At 42.6% G+C, this 23,926-nt stretch overlaps 1 protein-coding gene across 1 annotated transcript in view; it reads left to right on the top strand.

Moving 5' to 3' along the window:
• Window positions 1-4,333: 4,333 nt before the first annotated feature.
• csmd1b (CUB and Sushi multiple domains 1b) overlaps window positions 4,334-23,926 on the top strand; it is a 2,043,836-nt gene continuing 2,024,243 nt past the window's right edge. The window contains exons 1-4 of the mRNA XM_078213588.1: window positions 4,334-4,358; window positions 5,330-5,389; window positions 5,982-6,083; window positions 11,072-11,288. Of these exons, the coding sequence (XP_078069714.1) occupies window positions 4,334-4,358; window positions 5,330-5,389; window positions 5,982-6,083; window positions 11,072-11,288 (404 nt within the window). The remainder of the gene's footprint in view (window positions 4,359-5,329; window positions 5,390-5,981; window positions 6,084-11,071; window positions 11,289-23,926) is intronic.

Raw genomic sequence — 23,926 nt, forward strand, 5'->3', positions numbered from 1 at the left:
CACTGAACTATCATGGGATAAAAGACAATCACTTCCCTTCTCAAATGTTTCAGCCACAATTGCCCAGCAAATTTACTACTCCAGCTTGAACTCCTTGTACCTGTGTCATTATGGCATTGCTCGACTTCTGAGATATATCTGAAACAAAAGCTACTTTTATGTGAAGTAGATTAATAATTCTTGACAATGGCAAGTCTATTCATTCCTGAGCTTGATCTACCTGTGGGAATTGGGCTGTAACATCCGAGCTTTCTGGCGTTGGATTTGTGGGGTACCCCCAAAGGTGTGCTGGGGAATAGCTCTCGGAACTTCCTCGGTAAGCATTTGCACGACAATTGCCCAAAAGGGCAAACTTCCTCTGGGCAATTGCTCTGTGCTGGCAACAATCCGAAAATGTGACTTCGATCACAGACTTTGGATGGTTTCGGCTGAGTTCCACAAATAGTTACCAAGAAAAAGTTAGACGTATTAAAACTGACTAGATTATCCCAACCCCCTGTACACAAGGCCCAATCCACCAGGAGACTCCCCAACACTAGCCCTGAACTCTGACCTCACTGACCTGTGATACCTGACCTCCCATCCCACCTCACCCCCACAGTAGTATCTTTCCACCATTGCCACCCCAGACCAACGTCCCATGGGATCTCCACCGCCCCCCTTCCCTCCCCACCCAGCAGACCTGACCTGACTGGACTAAGCCTCCCCATCCCGACCCCAACAGACCACACCCATCTGACCTGAAATCCATTGCAAATAACAATTATAACTTTGTTACAAAACTTCCATTACCCTCTTTTAATGTCCCTTGCTTTTGAGGATTGTACTCTACTAATTAAGCTTGCAGTTTTAGCTGTCAATTCCACCTCGTCCCATGGGCTCAGTGGAAATCTCATTAACAGCTATGTCATTCTTTGCCTGACACCTTGCTCCAGCCATGGTCACGTTCATTTTCAGTGAGGCCTGGCAGCCATCAAATTTCACCAAACCATTGTGCAATACCATTCCTGTTTGCTCGCTGCTACTCATGGGCCTAGCCACCTTATCGAAGCAGATAACTCGGATCAAAGGCTTGCTGTGTCTGAACCAAGGTGGCTTCCCACTCGATCTTCCTGCCTCACCTTTTCCCTCCAGGAACATGTAAACACTGAGGCCAGCTCAACCTGAAGATTATGTGGTGTGGAACTATTTCCTGGCCATACTGTGGAACTCTAGCTGGCTGACAACATGCTGCCTGAATAAAGTGGAGGTATGAGTCCCCTCATTCCTCCCAACCCCTCCCCTGCCCCCAGTGTCTTTCAGCAAACCTTTGGCTGGAGCGTAACAGCGATACCTATGACAGTTGCTCAGTTTCACCTGAAGAAGGCTCCTGGAACAGCCAAATCTTAAAGATGGGACACCTTTCTCCGAGCATTGAGGGATGAACCAATAGAAATTGCCGTGTTTTTATAATTATATTAAAAGCATCAATCATTCATCAGAGATTGGGTAAACACAATGTGGATACATCTATTGAGATGAGACACACAAGAACATATATACAAAGGTACAAAGCTTGAAGACATCAGCAGCTGAGCTGTGTGTGCTGTGTTCTGCTCATAGGCCACACTGGAACTGAGACAGGATCACATGATACACTTCCCCTCCAGTGATGGTGTGCTGTTTGAAGGCATATGACAACAGAGATTATGAATGGATTTAAAACATCAGTTATTGAGAAAACATCTCCACCAGTGGGGAGCCTTCAATATAAGCTAGTCGACAAATTTGATAAGCAATTTAGGAGAAACAGAATGGTGATAATGTGGAACTTGATAACACAAGGAGTATTTGAGCAATAGGAGCACTTTAAGTGAAGTTAAATAAGTACTTGCGGGAGAAAGACTCGGGATGTGTAGGTTAGAGGGATTAATGGGGTAAATATGTGGGGTTACGGGAATAGAGCCTGGGTGGGATTGTTGTCGGTGCAGACTCGATGGCTGAATGGCGGCCTCCTACACTGTAGGGACTCTATGGAAACGAAAAGTATGACATTTTGTTTGGATGTTATGAAGTAGGGCAGGGGGCAGGCAGCTCTTATGAAGCATGCACACTGGCATGGATCACTCTGCATTTCTTTGCTGTGTTGAACAAGAACCAAATGACACCCCTGCCCAAAATCACGCTGTTCACCTGATTGGTTCAAGTGGGCAAAGACCAGGGCACCAGCCAACACTGCCTGTACTTCATCGTTGAGCCCCAGCCTGGTAAATTGAATATTTTTCCCCAAATCTGCATTCAACTTAACTCTCTCTTCTCTCCCTCAACAAGACCACCTACTTCCATCGCTGTCCTGATACTTCTCCTATTTCAGCTCATTCTCTGCTCAAACTGTCATCCATTGCCTTTGCTACCTCGAGGCTGAATGCCCCAGTGCTCTGCTGCCTGGCCTCCCACCTTGCACACTCCCGAAACTGGAGGTTATGAAAATCTCACTGCCTGTAACCTAACACATACCACATCCCATTCATTCATCGCCCCTGTGATCGCTGACCAACGCTGGCTTCCAGTTCAACAACATCTCAATTTTAAAAGTTACATCCTTACTTTCAAATTAGTTTCTAACCCTTCCTAAATCTCTGAAACTCTCTGTACCTCCAAGGCATGCCTTAAAATCTGACCCAATATTTCCTTAACTGGTTGAGTGTCAAATTTGTTTGACAATGTTCCTGGGACGTTCCTTGGGGCATTTTACTTTGTTGAAGGCGCTACATCAATGAAATCTCTGGTTTGTTATATAGTTTGGCTTTATTGCTTGTAACAAATACATTAGGAAGGCAGACGTAGACATTAGGATATCTGGTGTAGAAATCCTGTGCAAGTCAAATCTAATGGTCCTTAAATTTAAAAAAATGATTAAAGTGATTCATAAGTAGGAGGTTAAAGTGGGTTATTTAAATACTGCGCGGTGCACATAATATAGGTGCTGATAGGGTGCAAGTGAAGTTAATGTGAGTGTCATTTCAAGGTGGGAATAATTATCTACATTCAGTGAAGAATCAACTGTAAAGCTGTAACATTTGAACAAGCAACAATTGAAAGATTTGTAATGGAGAAGAAGGGAATGGTTTGTTTATTATGCTCATACTTTAGAGAAGGTTCTAAATGCCAGCTGTACTATTGATCTGTTATAAACCACAGCAGAGCAGGCAGTAGTAGTGAAAAGAAGACATTTTCTGGATGTGCTACCATTTATCCAGCATGAAACAGCATCTTTGTGTTGCAGAACTAATGCTCACATCAGGGTAATCTTGTCGTTTCTGCCTGATCTTTACATCAATTTTGAAAATGCTTGGTACAAAGTCTTTAAAATGTAGCTGATGCAACACATGGAGAGAAAGCCAGCATATCTCAAATGTTCTGCTAATGGGTAATTTCAACTTCAGCATAATAGTTCCTGGCCTCAGGGAAAATAAAAGCAAGGTATAATACAATGTGCTCAATTAATGTTGTCATTTCATGGTTTCTAATTGACAGTTTTCAGTTATAGTTTGGCCTTGTATAAAAAACACAAAATCGTTTCTAATTGAGTTCCGCAGACCAATAATTTGATTTGGAGATTCAAAGTAATGCTTCGAGGAATAGAAAAGGATGACAACAGAATGCATTGGAACAGGAGAGGGTAGGGTTTGTGGCTTAGCACTAAAGAAGAGAAATTCTGAGTACAGACTTCAGTGAGTCCAGAGATTGATGTGATTCACATTGTCTTGTGTGAACGAATGTTCACCAAAAGCACCATCCCTGTTTTGTTTTGCAATTTTAAACCTCCCCAGACCAAGTTTTCAAAACTTAAACTGTATGATGTTCCTGATATTGATGCTCACTGTTTGAAGGTTTCATTGTGTTGCATTTTGTTTTATTTTTATGTTGACCTCTGGGTGAGGCAGATGCACTTCTTGCTTCTTTTGTCTCATGTTAAAATATGTCTTTTTTATTTCAAGGGAATCTTCCCTAAGTTTTCTTTCAATGAAATAAAGCTGTGATACATTTTTTTCAAGTTACACAGTGGCACAATGATTCCGGCCTTGGGTGACTGTCTGTGTGGAGTTTGCACATTCTTCCTGTGTCTGCGTGGGTTTCCTCCGGGTGCTCCGGTTTCCTCCCACAGTCCAAAGATGTGCGGGTTAGGTAGATTGGCCATGCTAAATTGTCCCTTAGTGTCAGGGGGATTAGCAGGGTAATATGTGGGGTTAAGGCCAGGGTGGGATTGCTGTTGGTGCAGGCTTGATGGGCCAAATGGCCTCCATCTGCACTGTAGGGATTCTATGATTGTAGCATAAGGCATAGGCTGACGATGGAAAAGTCAAGGAACAATCAGAGTAAGAGCTGCAGGAAATCCAACTTCAGTGGTATAAGAACAGATCTGAGCTGAATAATTTGGAGTCAAATGTTTGCATCATTGATCATTGTGTGACAGTCAAAAAAGAGATGATTTGGGCACAGTCAAAGTGTATTGCCGTGGAAGGGAAGGTAAAAAAAATCCATCACTCGTTGGATGGTAATGCAAACGGATATTAAGATTTTAAAAAATATGCTTATGACAGATAGAAATTACAACTGAGAACCGGCTTAAAGTGAAAGGTTAGGATGAGTTGGGATGGTGAAGAAGCAAACAAGAGAAGCAAAGAGGGCAGATGAAAAGAGACTGGCAGCTCACATAAAGGGAATATAACATAAATGACCATGATGTGGTTGCCATTGGCTCTCCAGTTGGCCACTAAATCCAATCCACTGTTACAAGACCAGGGGGACATGATGTACTTGAGGTTTCAAAGACAGAATCTATTTGGTTAGTGTTAAGGAATAAAAGTAAGAAGTTTAACAACACCAGGTTAAAGTCCAACAGGTTTATTTGGTAGCAAAAGCCACACAAGCTTTCGGAGCTCTAAGCCCCTTCTTCAGGTGAGTGGGAATTCTGTTCACAAACAGAGCATATAAAGACACAAACTCAATTTACATGAATAATGGTTGGAATGCGAATACTTACAACTAATCAAGTCTTTAGTTGTAAGTATTCGCAACCATTCCAACCATAAATGTTGGGTTCATAACAGCCAAGCTGAATGCAAAAAGTTCAAGGGAGAACTGCAAAAGGAAATATGAGGGGGTGCATGAGAATCGATCATCAGGTAAAATAAAGGGGAAATCAACAGTCTTTGATAACCATATAAATAGTAGAAGGGTAATTGATTGACAGATCTGGCCAATTAAGGACCAAAAGGGAGACACGTTATGCAGTCATTGGGCATGACAGGTATAAAATGAATACTTTGCATCTCTTCACTAAAAGGATTCTTCGAAGAAGCAGATAGTAAAGAAATTAGATGGGATGAAAACTGGGAAGGAGAAGGTAATGAAATGCTTGGCCATGTTCAAAGCCTAAAAATCACTCAGTCGGTGGAAATATATCCAGGTTGCCAAGAGAAGTAATTGCAGGAGCACTGACCACAATCTTTTAATACTCTTGGGATATGATAGTGATGCCAGAGGACTGGAAGATTATTCATGTTCTGATCCTGTTTAAAATAAAAAGAGGGAATAAACATGTCAACTACAGGCTTATCAACCTAATGTTGGTGTCAGGGGAACTTTTGTAAAAAATGTTTTACTCCAACCTTAAAGTTACAAAGCCAATGCTCAGAATGCACCAGGCAAACCCAAATCCATTCCTTGTTTGCTCCAACAGCCAAGTTCAAAACCCAATTGAATCCAATTCAAGGTCGTTCGAGAGAGAGACAAACGAGATTTGCGACAAGAACCCAGGGCAGAATTAATTGTCACTTAGAAAAATATGGGTTAATAAATGAAAGGCAGCACATACTTATGAAGGGCAATTTGTGTTAAGTTAATTTGACTGAGTTATTTGATTAAGTAATACTGAAGGCAGGTGATGGTTTTGCAGTTGATTTGTGTATTGACTTAAAAATCTATTTTTGAAATAGTATATAAGCTTGTTAGTGAATTTGAAGCCTATGGAAATAAAGGGACAGTGGTTCCTGGATATAAAATTGAGGAAGGGACAGAGACTAAGGATAGGAGTGAATGTCAGCCAGCCTGGAGAAGTGTGCAATGGTAGCTCTGAAGGCAGCGTTGTAACATTGCTCATTTTGCGTTATACACTTATGACCTGGATTCGAATATTGAAGGTGAAATTTCAAATGTGTAAATGGCGCAAAACTCAAACATAGGGCTGGATTAACTCTAAATGAACGTGTTTTGAGTTAAAATCTCAGTCTTCGTAAAGAGTAAGAAGGATAATAAATGTCTTGAAGACAGAAAGATGAGTGCAATGGCTGATGAGATTTAGTGAAAAGTGCAAAGAAGATTGAGTTTTGTAGAAAAAATGAGCTGCGGAAATATATACCAATGGTAAAATTTTAAATGGGATTCAGGAACAGAGAGACTCAGGGATGTATGAGCACATGTCTTTCTAGGTGGCAGGGCAGGTCATATGGATCTTTGGCTTCAAAGCAAAGAAAGGATGTCAAACCTTTGTAAAATACTGGTTCAGCTCCTCCTGAAATGGTAAATTGTGGCCACCACACTTTAGGAAGGGTGTCAAGGACCTGCAGAAGAGAGAATGCCATCAGGGAAAAAAGACTTCATGGATATGGAGAGACTGGAAAAACAGATCTCATTAGAGCAGAGAAAGTGAAATCAAGATTTGATAGAGGCGTTCAGGATTTTAAAAGGCTTTGAAAGAATAAAGAAGACAACATTGTTTCCAGGAGCAGAAAGGTTATTAACCAAAGGACACAGAATTATGATAATTGACAGAAGGATCACTGGCAATGTGAGAGGGATAAAAATACAGAGTGAATTGTTATGGTGTGAAATGCACTGCCCGAAAGGGTGGAGGAAGCAAATTCAATAATAACTTACTGAAGGAAATTGAATATGTGGTTGAAAATGAAATTTGATGGGTGATAGAAAAGAGAAGGTGAGTGGGACTAATTGAGTATCAGTATCAAAGAGTGGAATAGGCATGATGGATGGTTGCTTTCTGCACTGTAAGGTGCCCTGATTCAATGATACTCATAGAAATAGAAACCCTACAATGCAGAAGGAGGCCATTCGGCCCATCGAGTCTGCACCGACCACAATCCCACCCAGGCCCTACCCCCATATCCACCCGCTAAGCCCTCGAACCTATGCATCTCAGGACTCTAAGGGGCAATTTTTAGCATGGCCAATCAACCTAACCCGCACATCTTTGGACTGTGGGAGGAAACCGGAGCACCCGGAGAAAACCCACGCAGACACGAGGAGAATGTGCAAACTCCACACAGACAGTGACCCAAGCTGGGAATCGAACCGAGGTCCCTGGAGCTGTGAAGCAGCAGTGCTAACCACTGTGCTACCGTGCCGCCCCACTGCGACCGTGCCGCCCCTGAATATTGAATACTGAATATTGATATTGAATGATATTGCGGGCGGCACGGTAGCACAGTGGTTCGCATTGCTGCTTCACAGCTCCAGGGACCTGAGTTCGATTCCCGGCTTACGTCACTGTGTGGAGTTTGCACATTCTCCTTGTGTCTGCGTGGGTTTCCTCCGGGTGCTCCGGTTTCCTCCCACTGTCCAAAGATGTGCGGGTTAGGTTAATTGGCCATGCTAAAACTGCCCCTTAGTGTCCTGAGATGCGTAGGTTAGAGGGATTAGCGGGTAAATATGTCGGGATATGGAGGTAGGGCCTGGGTGGGATTGTGGTCGGTGCAGACTCGATGGGCCAAATGGCCTCTTTCTGCACTGTAGGGTTTCAATGATTCTGTGATTCTCTCCTTCCTGATTTACCTCAATTCTTTTGCAATTCAAAATCTTGGTATCCTACAGAAGGACCTTAGTTTGTCACCTGGACAATTCAATGAAAAATGTTACTGTATCTATTCACCTTCCTCCCTTCACAACAAATGCAAGGAAAATATCAATTCCACAGGACATATCAGGGTCAAATGGATCACTAAACTATTTGCATATGTGAAACATGCTTCTTCGGAAGGTGCCCATTTGGTTATACATTTGTGATATACCACGTGGACAATAATATTAATGTTAACTTTGCAGGATCTAGCCGTAAGCCCCTCTGCATTCTGTTTCTTCATCTAATGTGCTGTATCCTTCCATTATTCTAGAATTTGAAGTTGGAGGCCATTAGGGCCATTGTTTCTACATTGGTGTTGCCCTGCCCAGTTGGGTTCTTTAGTTCAATGACAATTCCCTTTTTTTTCTCTGAGCCCTTACTTTTGCTTTACTGTTATAGAGTGCGCTCATTCCCTTCTGTGTAATCTTTAGCTCATATACGTCACTAACTTCCAATTCATTGTTGGCATTTGATGCGGCTAGCATTGGATTGCTGAAGTCCTGCCTTTGGAGATACAGGTTCACTCTTGCGATCAGATGATAAATTTCTCAAAGAAAGGCAGAGTGTCACAGTGGGCAGGAAAACCGGCGTGGAAGCCGTCAGCTCCTTGGGCGGCATCCTCCACCGTATTGTTAGGGACCCAGTTCAAAAAGAAGGTACAGGTTCAGGACCTACAACATTACGGTGGCAGGACAGGCTCTATCAGCAAGATAGTTTTTTAAAATTAGTGTGCTGTTTATAAAGGGTGCCCCGATACAAAGAATTGAACATAACCCCTCCCCCCACGTCCCCAATGCACTGGGACCTTCCAACCCCACCCAGCCCATGGAAACCATGCCCCCTCGGGCACTGACCCCCAGCACTATCAAGGGGCAGTATCAAGGGCAGTGCTAGGTTACTGCCAGGCTTACCCTCTACCCACTGGGGCTTGTACTCACCTGCGTGGTCCATAGGCTTCCACTCACCAGATGTACTTGGCGGGGAATGTGCTGTGATTCACATCAGTGCACCACCCTCATGCTAAATTGAACGGGCAATCTAATAACGGGGAAGGGGGCAAGGGACAATCGGGCAAATAAAGTCTGATAATTATATCTGAATGTATTAAAATGGAGTTCCTATATTGAAAATCAAGATGACCATTAAGTCATTGGCAGACACGGGGGCACTTATCACAATGGGAAATCATGCCAGTGTAAACCGTGGTTTGGGACTCCCATGAGATTTCCTGCTCCTACCATTGATCCCAACTTCACCCCCCACCCACCCTCACCATTTGCAATTTGCAAACCCACCCCCAAGTGTGCTGGAATGCAACGGTGACTTGAGGAATAACGTATTTATACAGCGAGTCATTAGGATCTGAAAGGGACTGCCTGAGAGCATGGTGGAGACAGATTCAATCAGGCTTTCAAAAGAGAATTGGACCATTGTCTGAGGAGGAATATTTGCAGGAGAAAAGGCAGGGTTGTGGAACTCGGTTGAAACTCATGGAACCCCTTCTATGCAGTGACCATTCTATAATCCTACTGTCTGTACTTTAGATATTGAAGACTTTTACACGAGAGTGTCACCATCTGTATTGTCTCTTCATGCATCCATAACAAACATCATGCAACATTTGTGACTCGGCACATCATTGGAGCTGATATTAATGATGGGAATAGAACATGCGTGTGCTTTAAGCACTCAGTATGAGCACCAAGCATTCTCAAAGCAGGCACAGCACAATCAACTGGACTGTCCCACTAACACTGCCTTCACAACATATCTTAGCCTTGATATTTAAGGGGGTTAATTGGTAGCATTGACCATTCCAGTGACAAAGAAGTGATCACAATTTATGAGACTATGGCCTGATTTCAGTGCAGCAGGTGGGTGTGCCAAATGGGCATCCTGAGGTAGCTAACCAATCTTCAGGTAGATTCTCGGAGAGAGTTGGTGGTAGAGTCAAGGCAGCAGTCCATCCTCGTATTACTGAAGCAGGAGGAGTATTCTGACTGATCGGCGATCGGAACATGAGTAAATGTGGGCACACGTGTCACATGCGCTGTCCGTCTGTCCTTTGAAGTTACAATTAGCATTATAACTACCATTACCCTCCTGATTTCCATTGGAAAGAGGCATAACGCTTGTTCCAGTTGGGCATTAGCTCCTTCAACAGTAGGCCCTTTGAAAGTCAGTGTGCTGATGGTTGTGGTTAATGGGGCAATAAAATTGCCAATCTCATTTTTAGGTTTGTCTTACTGCATTAGCAATGCCTTTCTGAACTGTGAATTGGCCACAAGCACTCCATGCTGTATCAGGGTGAATCTTTGCCTTTTCGACACCCATCATTCCCAGAGTTTCTCCATATTCTGGAGTTGAAAAGACTTTATGCTAATAATCTACTGTGCTACAATGATCCACCCTTTCCAAACTGAAGCTTTGTTCCTTTCAAACTTCGACCAACTCAAAACCTACAATTTGCCTGTGTGATGAGCTGTTCAACACGTTGAAATGCTTCACTTGACCTTAATCTCTGAAGTGCCCTTCCATTATTAGTCACCAATTTACTAGCATATTTGGAATGAATAACATGTTCTATTTGCCAAACGGTAAGAAATGGTTATTGTTATTATTGTGTAGGAAATGGAATCTGTGATCAGCTGAATAAAGAGAGAATATTCAAGAAGCAGAGCACTGCAGCATCAAATTCAGGTGCTCAACCTAGTTTTGTATCACAATGAAGAAAGCCCAATCCATATGTGTGATCTGGTGGCACAGTGGTCAGAACTGCTTCCTCTCAGCACCAGAGACACAGATTCAATTCCCGGCTTGAGTCACTGTCTGTGTGGAGTCTGCACATTCTCCCAGTGTCTGCGTGGGTTTTCCGCAGGTGCTCCGGTTTTCTCCCACAGTCCAAAGATGTGCAGGCTAGGTGGATTGGCTGGACTAAATTCTCCCTCAGTGTACTCAAACAGGCACTGGAGTGTGGCGACTGGGGGATTTTCACAGTAACTTAATTGCAATGTTGATGCAAGCCTACTTGTGACAACAATGAACAAACTTCAAAAAACTTTAAACTCAATGTAAGCGTGAAGATTGATTGTCTCTATGCAATACTTGTTTTGAATGCAAAGCCTGCTGATGAGAGTCTCATTCAGTCACACTTCCTTGTTTTCATTGCAGATCAGCCTTGTGGTGGACTAGTTCAAGGGCCAAATGGCACCATCGAAAGCCCCGGATTTCCTTATGGTTACCCAAATTATGCGAACTGCACCTGGATTATCATTACTGGAGAACGGAACAGGATACAGCTGGTATTCCAGATCTTCGCTTTAGAAGAAGACTTTGATATTTTATCCATCTATGATGGGCAACCACAGCAGGGCAATTTGAAAATGAGGTAAGATGCCATCTGGTTATGGAATGAGCTGACTAAGGTTTAGTCTGCTGCTACTCTGCATTAAAGCAGTTAGGTGAAGGATGTGTTCTGCACTTATTTGTGTGAGCTAATTGGTTGTTGCAAACATTTGGACGTCAATCCATTCTTTTTTTAAAATGTATTCAGTTTTCAAAACTGGATTTAACAAATGCTTGATTTTGCTGTTGGAAGTTTCTTGAATGTTGCATTCTGCCTGGTGGATGCTTTATGAAAAATAAAGCTTTCCTCATTTGGATGCAATGGCCCTTGTTGCAACATTTAAATTGTTTCCTGGTCAAGGGCACAGGCCGACAATTTGCTCCAAGAGCTCTGCCAATACCAGTTTGCTCCAAAACCTCTGCCGATGCCGCGCCTTTACCAAACCCTTGATGATACACAGGGCAGATTGTGGCAGTTGATCCTATGCTTTCCCTCCATGGGATATGTTGGTCTCCTTGCATCACAGCACAGTTAAGCTCAGACATAAACTGTGTGGGAAAATTTGGACTCGAACCCAAGTCTTGCCGTCCCTAGTGCAGTCTATTTAATCTCTTGAAACAATACTGCCTGCTTTATATCTCATTAGTTGTGGTTGCAGTTTACTTTGTCGGATTCTTGGCAGAGGGAGTGAAAATCTCCATTTTTTTTGTGTAGCAATAAAATATAACTGTAAGCAATGTTAAAGCCAGAATCTTCATATAACAGCTGTTTACACAAACAGTGTTACAACTGAAGGTTTTTTTTGATGAGCAACCGTTGTCTTTAAATTAGAAATTTGCGAGCTAATGGAAGATAAATTTGGTTTAAGAAGCATTGTGGGCTGTTCATTTTAAGAGTATTGACAAAAAGCAGCAGTGATAGATTCCCAGCTGAAAAGCGAATATGCTCTGCCAATCTCCCAGTTTGTGTCAAATGACCAGTAAAATGTTGGCAATGAGATAAGTTGTAAGTGATGTCTGCTGGGAGGAAACAACATTTGAAATTCTGCTTTTAGGTTTATTACTAGGAATTACAACAAAACCTTTATAAGAAGACCACCTATCTTTATTGACGTTCCAATGATAGATACACCGATATATTAACAATTGTAATTTTTATCAAGAGGACCGATGGCTGAATCCTGCTCCATTAATGACACTATGGCTATTCCATGCAAATGATTTATATTATTTCTCGCTGGTGTACCAGTGGTCGTCTTGATATTTAATTATATAATTGGAAGAAAAAGCTTTTTAGACTCACAGCTAATGTTTGATGTATATATATATATATACTATATACACATTATATATAAATATATGTATATTTATCTATTAGTAATTGGAATATGGCTTGATTAGTACTTTTGCTGAACTGGTGCTGGTGATTTGGGACAAAAGGAGGAAATAATGAAATGCAAGACAAATACTGCAAATGCTCAGCAGGTCAGTTAGTGCCTCAAATAAAGAGATAGTTTACATTTTTGTTTGCTGAGGATTCTCATCAGAATTTCCAATAGAAGTACCCCAGATATAGGTCAAGAGTTCAACCACGTTAACTATAGTACTTTCACAAATAAAAACTGGTTAACAGACAGCAAATAAGTTTTTAAACATTGGAAAGACATATGAAATACCATATATTATACCAGGATCATCTTGATGAATCAATTTTTATTGGGTAATGCCTCAAGGAACATGGAGCTAAGATGTGTAAATGAAGTCAATGCACAGACCATATATGGTCTGACTGGCTCAAGGTGGCGACAGGTCTGTTCCTATGTTCCAATCAGGTATACAAAAAACAAAGATCAACCATCACCTCAGCTTAGAAGGAAAGCATCAGAATGAGGAAAAAATGAATCCAGCAGCAACATGAGCAATGTGGTATTTCCACTCTGTGAAATTTGATGCTCTGTATTTTTTAATGGTCGTTGACAAATCTCTTTTTGAAAAAGGTGACTGAAAGGTAGCAGGACAGATAGCAGATGTTACAAATTCAAACCTTATCTTAGCTATTCTCTGAGGTACTATGATGCAGGAGTCTCTCCCGTAAACAGTCTAATGTTCAGCTGTGTATCTTTATTGTCCAATATCCAACTGTCTGGCAGTGTAGTCCAGGGGTATAAAAAAGATCCCCTTGTGATTTGAGCTGGATGGAGTGACTTTGCTTTGAGTTGCTCTTCAATCTTTTTGAAAGCCCACTCAAGAAATACTTGGTGGGGAAAGACCAGCGACCGATTGTTTAATTGCTCCATTTCGAAAGAAGACAGTAAGTGAGCTCAAGACTACTATTTCGGACACACTTGATGCAATCTGTGCAACTTCCTTTGTGCGCTAATGCAAAAGTAGAAACATAATCCCTTTTGTCATGGGGTCATCTTGATTGACGTGAAACCAAATAACTTCTAACTACTCTCCTGCATTGCATCAGAACCGGGCAAAAGCTTTCCATTTAAACATCTGGCTTTATACTGTGTGGGCGAAATCTTAGCAAAAAATGGCAGTGTTGTTTCTGGCGTGAAAACCAGTGTGTTTCTCTCCAGAAAAAACGGTCGGTTTTCTCTCCAGATTCCACCACACTCTGCCAAAGAAAAATCAAGGATGTGTGAATCATGCCATCATTGAGGGGAGCAGGGTGTAAACACGCCAGAAAAACCCAGCTGCTCAGATATTGGTGTGCCATCTTTAAAGGGCACTCCGGTCAGAACAATAAGCCTCTCCTCACCCACTACGGAGGCCTCAGGGCCTCAATATGCTCCCTGCCACTTCCCCTTGGCAGTTCCTCTTCCACTTCCTCCCCTCACCCTCCCCACCCCACCCCATCGGAGCCAGCATTCACTCCACCCCCCCCCTCCCCCCCCACCCCACGTAATCATTGGTCCTTTCTCCTTCCTCCACTCTGATCATCAGCTCCGTCTCTCCCCCCTCCGCACCCCCCGCTCCCCCCATTCATCGGCCTCTTCTCTCCACCTCTCCTGTTCGTTGGCCCTTTGTCTTCTCCCCATCCCATGATTATCGATCCCCTCTCTCCCCCCTCCGTGATTACTGACCCTTTTGCCTTCTCCCACTGCGCTCATTTCCCCCTTCTCTCCCCCCCCCCCCCCTATGATTATCAGCCCTCTCTCTCTCTCCCCACGCCCTTCGATCATTGGCCCCTTTTCTCCCCCCCACCCCCTCGCCAAATGCCCATCCCTTGTTCATCTGAGCACTCCTGTATCACAACCGCATCTTCATGAATTCTGCCCTCTCCCCACCTGCCCTCTGCCCCCCCACACAAGACTCCCATGGGGGCCCGCTCCTTGGCACAGATTGGCACTGCCAGGTTGGCATTTTGCCAAGGGGAAGTGGCAGGGAGCATATTGCCAGGACACTGCCTGGTCATGTCCCTCATCTCCCTTGGGCTATACTTACCTTTGCACGATTTGAAGATATGGTGAGGGGATCAAGATACAGTGGGACGGAGGTACAGGGGGGTAATGGGGGCAGGGGGTGATGGTGGTTGTTTAGTGATGACATTGCCAGTGAGGAAAATCTGATGTTGCGTTCTTACCGGCGAGAACTGCGACTTCCGGATCTTGAGTCGCTGCCAGCAACCTCGCAGACGGCAAATGCAGCCTCAAGATATTCCCCCATGGTCTTTCTGTTCCTATTTTCTTTTCCATTTCGTTCTTTTCACCATCAGCGGAGAAAGACTTGTATCAGAATATTCTGGCTGACTGCTGGGGATCTGGAATTTCCCACAATGGGAGTGGGATTATATTCATGATTGAGATAGCTGTTTTATTTTCTGCCTGTGGTAGGGGAACGTCGAGCATTTTATCCATAGAATCATAGAATCCCTACAGTGCAGAAGGAGGCCATTTGACCCATCGAGTCTGCACCAACCACATCCCACCCGGGCCCTATTCCCACAACCTCACGTATTTACTGCGCTAGGTCCCCCTGACACTAAAGGAGCAATTTAGCATGGCCAACCAACCTAACCTGCACATCTTTGGACTGTGGGAGGAAACCGGAGCACCAGAAGGGAACCCATGCAGACTCGAGGAGAATGTGCAAACTCCACACAAACAGTGACCCGAGGCCGGAATTGAACCCGTGTCTCTGGAACTGTGAGGCAGCAGTGCTAGCCACCGTGCCACCCATTTTTCAGCTCTTTTTAATAAACGCGTGTACAAGCATTTTGTTTTGAAAAAGCTCTGCCATTTCAGCACAATGTTTTTCCAAATGCTTTTTGTGGAACCATGATGCAAAGTCCTGAAAGCTGACTGTAAGAAAGGAAGATGTGAATTAATTGAATATAAACAGCAGCAAGTTGGCATGAAGAGAATATATAGATGATTTCATTATGAAGGAGGCTTACCTGTGCCCGCCGTATGGTTAGAATAGTTAAAAAAACAAAGCACATACACATAATTAAGTGCAGCATTATTATGAAAAATGCCTCCTGTATAGAGGCTGTGTTCAGCCCCTGACATCAAGGTTGAAAGCAATAAGCTCGATTGTGTAAAAAGAATGAGCACAATAGAGTTCAGTAAACCTATTAGCAGGTCCTAAAAAAAAACCCCGAGGTGAAAGCTGAACATAAATAACACAGCTATGATGGTTGTAAATGTGTTTAATACTGAGAGAAATCAGTGTAAACTTAAACCATTTGTTGAAAGTGTGAATTCCATTACTCTAATGGAATTTGCTTCCGTGTGGACAGACAATCATTGAAGGATGTGGTGGTAATTTGTCCAAGTATTGAATTCTTTGAAGCAAGCAACATGAGAAAGTGTGGAACAAGCACTTTCCACAATCATCTTAATTTGTCCTTGTTGTGAACTCCATCCTGCCTATTTACTCATTTCAGGGAAAGCTTTTAATAATAAACTTGTCCCCAGCCTCAAAACTCAACATTTTCCAATATTTCAATCTGGTCATCTGTTTGCTACCAGTGAAACATCAGGTGCTCCCAGGACAGAAACACATAAGCTTCATTATCATGTGTTCCAATTCAGATTAGATTTGTACAAAACTATCTTAAACAGTGTCAGCAGAGTTCAAACTCATCATTTAGATGCTGTACCTTTTATGAGCGGCAGGGTGGCATGATGCTGACTCAGCTCCAGGGACCCGGGTTCAATTCCGGCCTCAGGGGACTGTGGAGTTTGTATGTTCTCCCCGTGTCTACGTGGCTTTCCTCCGGGTGCTCCGGTTTCGTCCCACAGTACGAAAGACGTGCTGGTTAGTTGCATTGGCCATGCTAAACTGCCACTTTAGGGTCAGGAAGATTAGCAAGCATGGGGATCAGCCCTGGGTGGGATTGTTGTCAGTGAAGGCTCAATGGGCCAAATGGCCTCCTGCACTGTAGAGATTCAATGATCTATTCCACCCTTCAGAAAAGCTGAGTATCTGAGAAGCGGAATCTGTTGACTTGATGTAACATAAGACTCAGCTTTCCACAGTATCATATTACATTGCACCCTCATCCAATAATGTGCTTTTGAAGCACAGTGGGCTAAACATTTGCCTCTGCTATGCCCAAGTTTTTGAAGTCATCAGCACTGTTTTGTGTCCAGAGTGGTACTTCCACCATTACGGACAATTATGGTGCTGGTTGTGCTAAAGCCCATTTTGATAAGGGCCAAATATAACTTCCCTTCAATTATCCTTGTGATTTTCATCGATTTACATATCTTTATTAAAACATCATTAGTCAGCACTAACATGACAATGCTTTAGAATGTTGAAGACCCTTATCACACACAATCATCTCGGCCTCAGTGGAAGAACCCTGACTTCTCAAGCTGATCATCATCACTGGAACCTCACTGTTGTGGTGGACTTGTACAAACTAAGCACAGAAGGCTTGGGTACAGGTTGCGATAGTTTATTCAAGATTTAAATTTGGAGAACGCTCTCCGAGAGACCTCCAAAACAGCACTCGCACCTAATCACACATTTCCACTATATTTATACACTGCTGTAATTACAGAGACAGAATATTGTTTCATTTCCAATCTTGTCTCACTCGGAGCAAAGCTTTTATCTCTTCCTAGTTAGAGACTATCTGTCTTTGCCTATCTACTCTGCCTGTCCTTCTGACAGTAAACAACCAAAGCCTTATGGAGTGTTCTTGCTAATCCCAGGTCTTCAAGGCACCAGCTTACTGAATGAAATAAAAGAAAGCAATGTTTAGAAGAAAAAGTTGAAAACTCTATCAATTTTCTTCTTGCAAGTTGATTGATTCATGGGGCTGGATGGTATGTGTACCCCCACTCCCCCCCGACATATTTGAAGAATGGATAGACTTGATAAATATACTGAATAATCTGTCTGCCACTGCAATCAATGCATATTAATACACAAAGCCCTCTGTCAGCTCAACAAAATGAATGTCAGCCATTCTCTGACTCATTTCCCAGGGCAATAATGTGACATGACCAATCAGGGTCAAGTAACCTGGTTTAAATTTCAAACAGTGCTTGGCAGTTAACTGTCAGTCACCTGGTGCATTATCCATGGCAATGCCACTACCATTCAGAGTCTACTGACCAACCAATCAGCACTTACTTCTCATACAGTACAAATTATTGTCCCCGCCCCCCCCCCCCCAACATATTCTTGCGAAGTGTCCTGATGAGTGCAAGATGAAAAGTTCAACATGTCTCTTTTTTTCAGCAATACTCATGTTGTGGACTATCAAATTACTAAAAATATAATCCCATTGTTCAATACTGCTTCCTTGTGTTTCAAGCTATCGGCTAAACTCTTGAGTAGCAAAATGTGGCTTCTACCTTCTCACTGTATATTTTCCATGTGGCGGCCATGTGGAATGTTGTTCCATTCCCTGAAAGATGGCCACTTTGATTTAATTTTGCCATTTTACTGCAATTTTTTGAGGTAACTTAATTTCAGAAAGTCACCCTACTTTGACATAACTGCTTTTTTTTACAAAGGCAAAATGTCTTCCTGTTGCTTTCACAAAAGCACTGCTGAGAAAGTCAAGGCTTGTCTTTAGAGGAATGAAGAACATCAGCAAAGAGAAGGCAAATCAATGCAGTGAAGCCCGCCTCTGGCCCTGTGGCTTTCACTGCAGGAAGAGGTTGATAGAAATATTTCCAAGACGATGGTAGAATTTGTCAAGTGAGCGTTGAAGGGGAGCAGCTGCCTGCAGATTTCATCTCCAGGGAAACTAAGGGCAATTGTGAAACAGCAGGGGCTGATCAAAGAGCAGGTCTACGTTGCTGAAGAAAGCGAACAACATGGTACCAGCCCTAAACAGCATGCTGAAGGAAGCATCCATTAGACCGCCAGCAAAATAAGGATCACAGATTGTTAATAAATCAAAAAGATGCTTGAAGCCTGTGTGTGTGTGTGTGTGTGTCTCCCACTTTTAATATGTGGCTAAAAGGAGTGCTTGGCTGAGCAAAGATTTATTTGAAAATTAGTTTCAATTTTCTTGTGCTTCTGAGCTCCCTCAAGTTGGAACTGAATAGTGTGAGAAAGCCAGAGGTTGCTAAGTAGGAGCAGCTGTTATCACAACACCCCCAGTGTTATCGGAAGCTATTCAGGGAGAGAGAGCCCTATGCTTTTCGAGCAGACTTCCATCGCTGCAGTGAATGCCGCAGCAAAGTCAGGAGGGAAAGAAAGTCATATGATGGAAACCTCAGCCCAGGCAAGGGCAGGCTGCTGCAGTGAGCTTTGGGGCAAAGTCAGTGAGCATGGAGTTTGCCTCTGTCTTAATAAAAAAACATCCTCTAAAACCTTAAGATCTTTAACAGCTCAAGCACAGGGATTCGACCAAACTCGGCACTGGAGCTTGCGCTGCCACACTGCCTCTTCAGAAAAGACTGAGCAGTTTTCCAAGCTGTCTTCTGGGTTTCTCTGATGGAAGAGTCAGTGTTTTGGACCCAGTATCTGCCAGCCTGTGTTTATCAATAAAAATCAACCTGGATTTAAACTTATTTTTCATTAGCTGTCCATGAGCCAGCACATTATTCGGCTCTGTGGCTCGTCCATCTGATCCAGAATTTTTTTTTAACACGAATCAAAAATTTCAAATGAATTTCATGTTAAAAGGTTATCTGACTTGTTACCCAACTGGGAGAGCAGGATAACCATCCCAAAATAATTTATTTTCATTATATATATATATATTTAGAGCTGACTTTAAATGATGCATAATTGCACCAAATTTCAGGGTCAGTGGTCATTTGGCCCTGTTCCCAGCAGCATAAGTGCAGTGGAGTGGATACTGGCGAGCTCCAATCCTGACCCTCCCATGACATCTTGGATCAGGAATGGGGTTTGAACAATTGGTGTGCTCTCAATGAACACGTATGTTACTGTGGACACATCTTGGACACTGGCTATGAGGGTGTTGTTGGATGGAGGATTGTGGGGTCAGGATTAAGAGGGATCAAAAAATACACTGCACTCTGGCTGCTCTTTCATTGCCTACTCAACGAGTGTCACTGCATCTGATTTACTTTTGCCATTTTAAGAGCCTGTGCACAGTGGGAGAGTAATGATGTAATACTGTGTGTGTCACTCCTACATTGCACACAGCCACGTGAGAATGTTGAAGAAGTCTTGATTGGATTTTTCAATTGTTTGCTGACAGCTACCCATAAAATACTGTTCAAAGAAATCAAAGCCCAAGCTAACTGGATTTTGAACTTCAAGTCATGTGTAGCAGCAATGGAAACGTTCATGGAAGTTTCTTGGTCTGCTGTGTCTGGCCCGCATTATTGTGGTTGTCACTGCAGTTGATGGTAATGTTCTTGTCTGCAGTGTATTAGATTTTAACTTAGACATGCATTTGTCTACCTTCTTTCCTGACATAAAAGTAAAGCTTGAATACTTGCTCGACACACTCAGTTGTCCAGAACTTGCTGGGGCAGGGTTAATCAGGCCAGTCCAGTCAGTTAGATTTCCTCTTGAACCCTTCAGTTCAAAAATTTTGGAAGTGTGAATGGATGACAGTGAGGGCAATAAGGTTGGTGAGACCGTAGTGAATGAAGGATATCTCAACAGAGCAGATTTAGTGATTGAGGAATACACAGCATAAGGATCAAGAAGGAGGGTGAATTAGTATGGGTGATTTCAATGGCAAATCAGATCTAGGAAGAAAAATCAAAAGAAAGGAAAGAAAAATTGGATGAAGAAAGGGGGGAAAAGAGACAAAGTTAAATTAAGATGAAGAATTAAAACTTTAAAACTTCACATTCTTAAATCTTCAGCAATAATTCAGTTTGAAGGAATGAGTTTCCACACTTGGAATTATCCACATTTTGAGCCAGGGAGGTTGACTGACAATCATCACATTGTTAAAAGTGTAATTAGGCTGTTAATTACTAGATTTAAATTTCTGTGGTGAGTTTAATGGACAACTTCAAAAAATTAAATGCATGTTTAGAGCGAGATGTTCTTATCAAAACAAATGGCAGAGCAGCACGAATTATTTAGCAGCTTTTGGCAATCCTATTCATGGGGTATCTCTTCTGGACTACGTGTTACCAGTACATTTGCATATTAATTACAGTGTCATCCTTTAGCTACCATTACCATCTCCACAAATGCTGGACCAACAATTCATAGAATTGCAGCATTGCAGCGGAATGGACACTGGTGAGCTCCACTCCTGACCCTCCCATGACATCTTGGATCAAGAATGGGGTTCAAACAATAGGTGTGCTCTGAATGAACACATTTGTTACTATGGACACATCTTGAATTCAGAATGAGACCATTTTGTCCATCATGCTAGCTCTCTGAATGAGTTATCCATTTAGTTCCAGTTCCCTGTTCTTACTCCATCACCCTGCAAACCTTTCCTTTTCAATTTTCTTTTCAAAGCTGCTATTGACTCTCCTTCCACCATCCTTTAATTTCAAGTCATAGCAACTTGCCAATTAATTAAGAAAAATGTTTTACTCCCCTCCCTCCCGCTGGCTTTTTGCCAATTATTTTTAATCTGTGCCCTTTGGTTACTGACCTCTCTGCCAGTCGAAACAATTTCTGCTTATTTACACTATCAAAATCAAATTTTCAACACCCGTACTTAATTTTCCCTTGAACTTCTCTGCTTGAAAGAAACAATTCTAGCTTCTCTAGTCTGTACATGTCACTGAGGTCCCTCATCCCATGTACCCTGGCACATTCTAGTGGAGTGATGAAGGAAGATTGCTAATTGACTGGCAACAGAAGAGATATTCCATGAATTGTGAATCGTCAAAACTGTTGAATTATTTGTGCTGCTCTGTAAAAAAAGCCTCTGGAAAGAATCCAATGAATGTTCAGATTTTCACACGAGAAAGCCTTTGATTTATATGGCAACGGGTTCCTGCCCACTTAGAGCCAGTGGGGATGGGAACGGAGGTGGGTCAGATGAATTGTGGGGCTCATTTTGATTGTCATGGCAGCCATCACTGAAGCTGCTGGCTGTCCTTCGGGAGAAATCTGCAATTTGTGCCAAATCCTTTCACTGCTCCAGAGGGAAATGAGATATCACAGGGGAGTTGAAGGCCTGGTACTGAGGACAGGATTGACTCTTGCTTCATTGATGCTGATCTGGGTCTAATGCTGGAGTCTTGAGGGAGTCGAAGGAGTTTGATGGATCAGGGGGGCCTTTTCATTTTTGCTGGATGTGCCGTGCTTTCCTCCTTCTCAACTGATACGTAATAACTATCTACGCTTCCCCGAGATGCATCTTTTTGTTTCAGTACTTGTTCTATTATCGCTGGCTTTTAGCTAACATGATCATCTTTTGTGTCATTTAATCACTCCTGAACTCCACTATATCACAAATCTATCTTCCTGTTTTTTCCCCCTGGCTTGATTAAAATCTAACATTGTCTAGTTCTGGAGAAAGGTCAAGAACCTGAAAACTTGGAAGTAATTTGAAGTTAACTCACTTCCTCGGCAGTCCCTTGGGATTGAGGATGACTTACCTGCATTCTGGTTTGATGGATTCTGAGATGGCTGTGAAGTCTAATGCATGATCTGCAGACTCTGCCACATATAGGGCAGGTGGTGCTTGAAGGGTCAGGCAGCTGAGTTGTTTGGAGGTTTGTGTGCTCTTTCCAACACCTCACTTTGTCTTTGCATGCTCCTGACAAAGTGTTGCAATGTGTTCAATACCATCCTGAATAAATCTTCTCTATTTTGATCGATTAGAAGTCAGGGACTCCCATGAATTAGCAGGGCTATTTAACCACTTCAGGAATTCAAGTGTTTCTGGGAGTTTCCTGCCATGACCAAGTTCTGAGTAGAGAAATGCTTCAGGCGCTGGTGTCAGACATATGAATGACATGTCCCACCCAGTGGAGCTTGTTTTGAGTGATTGGACCCTCGGTGCTGAACATGTTGGCTTGAGAGAGGACACTGTTGTTCGACTGCCTTTCTTGTCACCACATTGAGAGGATCTTGGGAAGGCACTATTGATGGTACTTTGTCGGTGCTTTGAGGTGCCTGATGTAGGTTATCCGAGTCTCTATTGCTAACGGGAGGGTGAGTATCACTGTTGTCCAGGAAAAGATGACCTGAAGCATTGGGTTCGAGACCCTGTTCCTCAAATACCTTTTAATCTTCTGTTGTCACTGGGAAACCCACAAAATGAGTGGACGGCTGGTTTCACACCCAGCTATTATTATAGCGGTTAAACTTAGATGGGATATAAAATTGCACCCTATTCCATCAATTTTCCAATGGATGGGTCGGGATAAAATTGTCCTCATCCACTGTCCCTCTCTTCATAACTGCTGCTGGATGCTTTGTGCATTTTAGAATTGCAAAGTTGTGTTGTGATTGGGGACTGGTTTTCTTTCATATCACTTAAACAACTTGGATTTTAAAAATTCTTCCATGGAAACTGGGCGTTGTTGGCAAAGCCAGCATTTGTTGCCCATCACTAACAGTCCTTGAGTTGAGTGGCCATTTCAGAGGGCAGTTCAGAATCAACCTCATTGCTGTGGGTCTGGACTCGCATGTAGGCCAGACCAGGTAAGGATGGCAGATTTTCTTTCCTAAAGGACATTAGTGAACTAGATGGTTTTTTACAACGATCAATGCGAGCTTCATGGTCATCATGATTTAGATGGGCTTTAAATTTTAGGCTTCTTTAAAAAAACTGAATTCAAATTCCACCAGCTGCATTGGTGGGTTTCAAACTTGGGTCCACGGAGCATCAGCTTGAGCCTCAAGATTATTAGCCCAGTGACATGCAATATGCCACCAGCTCCTCTAAATTAAGTTTAAAACTTAAGCAACAAACTGGCACAGACTATTTACATTTCTGTTTGTTACAGATCAGGGAAAAATAACATTTATTCTTCAAAAAGAGGAAAATATAGTGTTTCATAATCTTTGTCAATAGACCCAAGCAGCATATGGTAAGATTAATCCTGACATGAGTCCTTGATGCTAAAGAGCAAAACACAGGAGAATGTGGAGATTTTAGTGTCACACTACAGAAGCCAAAAACTGTGAAAAGATTCTTTGACTACATACACGGCTGGGATATTATTCATTTCTGTGATCAATTCTGTTACAAAACAACCTCTATCTATTGGCACATTTTGCCATAAGAGGGAGTAAGTAGAGCTCAAATTGTCAGAGTAATTGTTCCCTTGCTTTGTCAATTCCTCTTTT

This window comes from Mustelus asterias, chromosome 5, assembly GCF_964213995.1.
Source record: "Mustelus asterias chromosome 5, sMusAst1.hap1.1, whole genome shotgun sequence".
NCBI lineage: Eukaryota > Metazoa > Chordata > Chondrichthyes > Carcharhiniformes > Triakidae > Mustelus > Mustelus asterias.